At 59.3% G+C, this 7,902-nt stretch overlaps 1 protein-coding gene across 1 annotated transcript; it reads left to right on the top strand.

Annotated features, from left to right (window-relative positions):
* Nucleotides 1-3,576: 3,576 nt before the first annotated feature.
* On the top strand, nt 3,577-6,294 carry LOC118159987 (transcription factor HES-7-like; the record flags this gene model as incomplete). The annotated part of the gene is made up of 4 exons (XM_035314517.1): nt 3,577-3,619; nt 4,296-4,391; nt 5,659-5,737; nt 6,032-6,294. Coding segments are annotated over exons 1-4 (474 nt in total), but the record flags the coding sequence as incomplete, so codon positions are not given.
* Nucleotides 6,295-7,902: the final 1,608 nt, after the last annotated feature.

Genomic DNA, 7,902 nt, shown 5'->3' with positions numbered 1-7,902 from the left:
TCTTTGGGATGTATACATACAACCCCTGTTTGCACTGAAGACATGCACACTGGCAACGCTCTCCCGGGCTCTGTCCCTGGCTCTGCTCTTGCTGCTGCAGAAGGGCCACATTTAGCTAAGACCAGCAACAGAAAAAATGGGCTCCAGAAGAGAATGCTCAGGAATTAAGAGGCCAATTAAAACACCAGTCAGCAGAAAATTCAGAAGTGTCTGGTCAAAAACTAACTGCTCACTCCACAATACTCCAATGACGACTACTTCTTGGCTAGCAGCAGCCATATAATACTGTTAAGAAAGGTACAGTAAATAATTTAGGAAGAGGAGAGGAGGAGTTATGTCAACTCATGTTGGACATGAATAACAAGGATTATTTGTGAAAGTAATACGTTTTCCCTTTCTAGGATTTATATATTTTCTAGTCTTAATAGATGATCTTCCTCTCGGTATGGTAGTGCAATAAAAAGAAGTAAATTGCATGCTCTTTGCAGGACGTAAAGAAATAAATAATAAAAATAATTTAAAAAAAAAAAAAAAAGAGAGAGAGAGACAATCTGGAAAAATTGAGCTGAGCCTGTCCTTTAAAACTGGGAGAATACACTACGGAAAGGAAGAAGTGTCTTTGTAATTGCTCAGCCGTTCAATCTTGCTATCAGCACCAGGGAGCGCCAGGGAAAAGCCGTTCTCCCCGTGTGCTGTGCCCTCGTGAGACCCCCCTCCCCGGAGCAGAGCATCCAGCTGTGGGGCCCAGCACAAGGGAGACATGGACCTGTGGGAGCAGGGCCAGAGGAGGGCCACAGAGGTGACCAGAGGCTGGAGCACCCCTGCAGGGAAGAGAGGCTGAGAGCGGTGAAGAGAAGGCTCTGCAGAGACCTTCTGGATTACATAAGTCCATAATTCTTCTTTTTATAAAGCATAGTATATATATTATAACTATAACCTTTTAAAATGATTTACTTCTGTTTTTTTTATATTACAGAATTGGTCTTAAGAGCTGAACACTTGGTGAGCTATCATGGATTCATTTAGGTTGGAAAAGAACTCAGATCACCTAGTAAACCATTAACCATGCACCCATCACCCGTTAACTGAAAGCCTTCTCTCCTTCAGCTTCTGGCCCCAGACAAATCTCAGGGAGGACAAAGATGAGGCCTGTACCTGTCAAAAGGTAGAAGGTGAGGTTTGGTGTCCCCGAGAAAACTGAGCTTTAAACTTGGATGGGAGCTTGGGGGGGGGGGTGTCCATGCCCATGAGGACTCGGGACATGGGGGACATGGGGGGGGGGGTGTCCAACTTGGGGGGGGTGTCCATGCCCATGAGGACTCGAGGTCGCTGGCTGGTCGCGCGCCTTCCGTTGAGCTGGTGCCTGGCGTGGGGCTGTGGAGGCCGCGCTGGTGGCAGGTGGGCTGGTCTTCCAGGCACTGCTGTGGGCTGCTGCCGTCGGGCCTGGCTCTCGGGCATGCCACGGTGGTCAGGCCGCCTGTACGGGCTCAAGGGCCGGCCGCGGGGGTCTGTCGCAGCTGCCTGGGCTGCGGCGAGGCGCCTGCGGAGACAGGAGCTTGCTGAGGCCGTGCTGCGGCTGCGGCGCCAGGAGGGTGCACGGCAGCGGGCTGCAGGGACCCGGCTGTGCGTGAGCTGCGGGCACGCAGGGCTCAGTGCAGACAGCGGGGCACCCCATGCCCTCGGCTGGGACCTTGTGCACCTCGCGGCCATCCCGACCTGCCAGGAAGAAGACCTGGCCCCCGCAGGGACAGGAGCTCACAGCCGGGCTCAGCACAGCCGGGTCACCACAGCCACCCACTGCCCTTCCTCAGAGCACCTGGCAAGGACCAGCACTCAGCTCCCTGCCTGGCCCTGGCCCTGGCCCAACAAGGTGCCAGCCTTGGCTCACTGTTCGCTGAGCTGCTGCCCATCCACTCTTTGGGATGTGTAATTAAACACACAAGCCCTGTCTGTTGCATGTGGGATTGCATAAAGGCTCCCCAAGGGAGTTCGGGTGTCCCCAAAGGCTTCCACTGGGAGCAGTTTTGGATGGGGGAAAGTGGCGCCATTATCCCATTGTCCCATTATTCCCTTCCCCGTTACCCTCCCCATTATTCCCCTCCCATTATCCCCCCCCTTTCTTCTCTCCCCTACCTCCCCCATTTTGTTCTCTCCCCCTTCTTCCCCCCCCCTTTCTTCTCTGCCCCCCTTTGCCTCCTCCCCCCCTTTTCTCTCCCCCCCTCCTTTCTTCTCTCCCCCCTCCCCTTTTCTTCTACCCCCAACCTTTTTTTCTCCCTGGTGGCCCCTGACTTTGGAGGGGAGGCGAAAAACGTGGGGAGGACCCCCAAAAAATAGGAGGGGTCGCAGAAAAGGGGGGGATGGCAAAAAAGGGGGGTGGGGAGCTCCCCGTGGGAGCGGTGCGGGGGGGGGCGTGAGGGGGGCTGCCCCACAGCCAGCCCTGACCCCGCCTCCATCACGACCTTTGACCAATGGGAGCTGAGCCCCCCTCACTGCCGACCAATAGGAAGCCGTGCTGTGGAGGGGGCGGAGCTTGCAGTAAACCCTTGGGTGCAACCACGTGGGGAGATTTGGGGCTAATTTAAAGGATTTTGAACAAGGGAGGGTGGGGGGTTCCAGGGGGGAGATTTGGGCATAATTTAAGAGATTGGGGGCAATCTGAGCAAGGGGAAAATTTGGGGAGGGCTTGGGGGCTCTGGGGGGAGATTTGGGGACAATTTAAGGGATTTGGGGCAATCCAGGTGTGTGTGGGGGGAGGGGGACCCCTCCTCCCCCTCCCCTCCGGCCATTTGTCCCCTCCCCCCCCCCCCTTCATTTGTCACCCTCGGGTGTCCGGAGGGGAAGGGGCTGCCCCTCTCCCCCCCGCCCCCCCCCGTGGGAGCGGCTGCACGCGCCCATTCCCATCCCTCCCCCCCGCCCCCTCCCCTCCCCCCCCCGGCGGGTGCCGGGCACGAGCGGGATCAAAGGGGAGGGGGGGAGGGGCTGCCAGTGCTCCCAGTAAGTCCCAGTTCCCCTCCCCACTGTCCCCAGTGCTCCCAGTACATCCCAATGCGCCCAGTACCTCCCAGTTCCCCTCCTCAGTGTTCCCAATACTGCCCAGTAGTTCCCAGTGCCCTCCAGTTCCCCTCCCCATTGCTCCCAGTGTTCCTAGTATGGAGTCCCATTGCCCCCCCATTCTCCCCCCTAGTGTTCCCAGTGCAGGTTCCCAGTGTTTCCAGTACAGATTCCCAGTGCTCCCAGTGCTCCCAGTGCCCCCCAGTGCTCCCAGTGCCCACCACAACCCCTTCCCAGTGCTCTCAGTGCAGATTCCCAGTTCTCCCAGTGCTCCAAGCCCCAGCACTCCCGGTGCTCCCAGTGCAGGTTCACAGTGGTCCCAGTGCCCCCCAGTTCCCTGCTCCAGTGTCCCCAGTGCTCCCAGTACAGGCTCCCATTGCCCCCCCGGTCCCCCCGTCCCCCGGGTAGGGGCTCCCAGTCACCCCCCCCTCCCCACCGTGCCCCTGCCCCGCCCCTCCCCCCGCCCCGCCCCCTCCCCCAATAAAGCCCCCCTGGGACCCGGCTCCGCTCCCACCCGCAGCCGCCCCGAGCCATGAGCAGCACGGCCCCGCCACCCGCCGCCAGGAAGGTAACGGACCAGTTCGGACTGGTTCAGGATGGTTTGGACCAGTTCGGACCAGTTCGGAATGGTTTGGACCAGTCTGGCTCAGTTGGGGATTTGGTCCACTTTGGGGTTTGGTCTGGTTTAGGACTTGTCCCAGTTTGGGGTCTGTCCCAGTTTGGGGTCTGTCCCAGTTTGGGGTCTGGTCTGGTTTGGGGTTCGTCCCAGTTAGGCCCAGTTGGGGTTTGGCCAGGTGGGACTTGGCCCCGTTCTGCCCCAGTTTACCCAGTCGGGACCCGCCCCAGTTTGTCCTGGTTTGGCCCAGTTTCACCCCACTCAACCCAGTTCAGCCCCATTTGTGCTGATCTGACTCCCTTCAGCCCCTCCCAGTGCCTCCCAGTCCAACCCAGCTCAACCCAGTTTGTTCCAATTTCACCCTTCCCAGTCCCTCCCAGTTCAGCCCGGTTTGTTCCCAGTCCCTCCCAGTTCAGCCCGGTTTGTTCCATTTCAGCCCCTCCCAGTCCCCCCTGTTCCCCCTCCCAGTTCAGCCCAGTTTGTTCCCAGTCCCTCCCAGTTCAGCCCGGTTTGTTCCATTTCAGTCCCTCCCAGTCCCTCCCAGTCCCTCCCAGTGCTCCCAGTGTCCCCCCCGTTCCCCCTCCCAGTCCCTCCCAGTGCTCCCAGTTTGCCCCCTCCCTCCCCGCAGCTCCCGAAGCCGCAGGTGGAGCAGCGTCGCCGCGCCCGCCTCAACCACAGCCTTGAGCGGCTCCGGCTGCTGCTGCTTGCGGCCACCCGCGACCAGGTGAGGCCCTGGTGCGACTATCGCGACTATCATGACTCTATCATGGCCCTATTGCAACTATCGTGGCTCTATCACAACTCTATCACGACTATTGCGGCTCTATCGTGGCTCACATGGCTCCTGCCACAGTTTTATCGTGACTATCATGACTATCACGACGCTATCGTGACGATCGCAGCCCTATCATGGCCCTGTTGTGGTCCTATTGCAACGATCGTGGCTCTATCGTGGCTCACGCGGCTCTGTTGTGGCTCTTGTCACAGTTCTATTGTGACTATCACGACACTATCCTGACTATCATGACTCTATCACGACTGTTTGGGCTGTGTTAGGGTTCTATTGTGACTGCCACAGCTCTGTCACGGTTCTGTTGCGACACTATCATGACTATCCTGGCTCTATCATGGCTATCCCAGCTCTATCACAACCCTATCACGGCTCTATCACGACCCTATCACAACTAACACAGCTCTATCACAACCCCATAATGAGCTTCAGGGCTCTCTCATGCTCCTATCGTGACTATTGTGACAGTTCTGGCTCTGTTGTGTCTGTCACGACTCCATCCAGTCTCGGTCACAGCTCTGTCACGATTTATTGCCACTGTCACAACTATCAGGTGGCTCTGTCGCAACTGTTGTGGCCCTATCGCAATCACTGGCTCCACCGTGACTCTGTCGCGACAACCGGGGCTCTGTCGCGATAGTCCATGCCGGTGCAGCAATGGCAGTTTTGTCCCCGCGCCCCACCCCCAGCGTCATGGCGCCAACTTGTGGCTGTCGTGATTGCTGCCGTCTCACCCAGCGCCCCCTGGGGCTCGGTCGCGATTATCGCGGCAGCTGTCGGGGCGCTATCGGGGCTCTATCGGAGGGGCTCTCGGGGCACTATTGGGGTGGTGTCGGGGGGTTATTGGGACAATTATTGGGGTGCTATTGGGACACTATCAGGGTGCTATCGCGATTCTATTGGGGCACTAAGAGGGTGTTTTGGGGATACTATCAGGATGCTATTGGGGGGCTATCTGGGCGCTGTCACGATTCTATCGGGGCATTTTTGGGGTGCTTGTAAGGTGTTATAGGGATACTGTCAGGGCACTATCGGGCATTATTGGGGTGCTCTTGGGGTTGCTATCGGGGGCTATTGGGACATTGTGTCACGACACACTGGCAGCATCCGCAGTTGGGGTGACGTCTCTGTGTGTGTGTGTCCCCCTCCCCCACCACCCCCTCTCTCTCCCCTCTCCCCCAACCCCACCTCCTCCCCCCAGCGCCTCCGAAACCCCAAGGCGGAGAAGGCTGAGATCCTACAGAAAACGGTGCAGTTCCTGCGGGCCCAGCCTCAAGCAGGTGCGTGCCTCAGTTTCCCCCAAAACCCACCCCAAATCCCCTCCCGGGGGGAACCCCCCTCCACCCCCTGCAGGATTACCCCCTCCCCAGGGAGGATTACCCCCTTCTTGTGGGGGAAACCACCCTGCCATGGGGGATTTCCCCCTGACATGGGGGGTAATCCCCCTGTAGCTGCTCCCCAAATTTTGGGCCCCCCAAAATGGCTGAAGGGAACCACTCAACCCCCTCGGCAGCCATCTTAATGGGGGTCCCCGGGGGGGGCAGAGATCATCACCGTGTCCCTCTCTGGCACAGACCCCCTGGGGACGGAGGAGCTGTTCCTGCAGCACTACCGCAGTGGCTACCGCGAGTGTTTGGCCCGTGCCGCCCGCTTCCTGCAGGCTGCAGCTGCCTCCACTGCTGAGCCCCCTCCGACCAGGCCTGGGACCTCCAGCTCATTGTCGCCGCCCGCCACTGACACCCTTGGACGCCGTGGACCCTCCACACCATGGGCCCGGCCCGGTTGCCGCGGGTACGGGCCCAGCCATCACTGCCATGGGCCTGCTCCGAGGCCTAGCGTGGGGCCTGCTCCTAGGCCTGACTGCGCCAGTTGCCATGGCAACAGCACGGGTTGCCTAGGCGACCCCTCTTGTTGCCCCAGCAACAGCACAGGTTGCCATGGAGACAGCTCCCAGTGCCCTAGTTACCATGGTTACGGGCCTGGTTTTGGGCCTAGTTTGCGGCCTAGCACAGGGCCTACTCCTAGGCCTGACTGTGCAGGTTGCCGTGGTAACAGCACAGGTTGCCTGGGCGATCCTCCTTGTTGCCCCAGCAATGGCGTAGGTTGCCATGGAAACAGCTCCAGGTGCCCTAGTTACCATGGTTACAAGTCTAGTTCAGGGCCTACTTTCGGGCCTACTTCATGGCCCCACCACAGCCCCGTTGGTGGCCCCGTTGGCCCCGTCGGTGGCCCCGTCGGCAGCCCTGAGGACTCATGGCGGCGCTGCACCAAGGAGGGCCAGGGCGCGAGCACCGGGGCACTGCCGGGGCCCCGCCATGTCTGGAGGCCCTGGCCCTGAGGCTGGGCACCAGGGGCTCCACAGGCCCTGGGTGCTGGCTGGGGGGGGGAGGGTTGGGGGGTACTGGGAGGACTGGGGATTTTAACTGGTGTACTGGGAAAAAGGCCCTTTTTAACTGGTATACTGGGGGTAAGACTCTTTTAAACTGGTGTACTGGGAGGAAGACCACTGTGCCACTGGTATACTGGGAGATGGGAGAGTTTTAACTGGTATACTGGGAGAAGAAGGCTTTACAACTTGGGGCGGACAGAGGGGGTTACTGGTATACTGGGAGGACAGGTGGCTTTAACTGGTATACCGGGAAGAAGGGAGCTGTTCTTTGTATCCTGGGAGAGGAGGGAATGTTCAGACTGGTATGCTGGGAGCATGGGAAGCTTTACTGGGAAGAAGCTGGGTTTCCACTGGTAAACTGGGAGGACTGGTGGGGGAGCTTCCCCGGCTCTGGAGCTGCCCGAGGTCATTCCAGCCAACCCACTATCCTCAAATTCAAGGGTTCTGCTCCAAAACGCAGTCGCTGGGGGCTGTTTTTGCAGTGAAAAAGGGGAAACTTGGGGTCCGTTAAACCCTTGCTTCCCAGTACAGGTGGAGCCTAACGGGGGGGGGGGGGGGGCCACAACGGGGAAATAGCCTTTTTAAAAATTTGTTATAACTTTTTTTTCCCAGTTTCCTGCTTTGTTTCCCTCTCCTCTGTCTCCCCCGTGTTTCTGGAAGACAAAAACACACACACAAAAAAAAAGCCAAAAAAGCAGATTTTAAACTCAAAGCGTGTCGCGTCTCTGTGTGGGACGGCGCTGAGGGCACGGCGCCCGGCCTCAAAATGGCGGCGGCGGCTTCCTCCCCTCCCCCCCACGCCTTCCCAAAGCCGTTTCCCGCGCACTTCCGGTCCCGCCACCTCCATCTTCTCTATGGTTCCGGCCGCTCTCGCCGCACCTCTCGCTCGCCTCCGGGCGGAATTCCGCCGCGTGGCTGCGGCAGCCAATGGGAGGCGGCGCTCGGCGGACGCGGACCAATGGGAACGGAGGGGGGCGTGGCCTCGGGCAGTAGGGCGGTGGCGGCGGCGGGAGGTGAGGGGACGCCCACGTGGGGCTGGGGGGGGAGGGTCGGGGG

This window comes from Oxyura jamaicensis, unplaced genomic scaffold (assembly GCF_011077185.1).
Source record: "Oxyura jamaicensis isolate SHBP4307 breed ruddy duck unplaced genomic scaffold, BPBGC_Ojam_1.0 oxyUn_random_OJ72845, whole genome shotgun sequence".
NCBI lineage: Eukaryota > Metazoa > Chordata > Aves > Anseriformes > Anatidae > Oxyura > Oxyura jamaicensis.
This window is presented reverse-complemented; position numbering and strand designations above follow the sequence as displayed.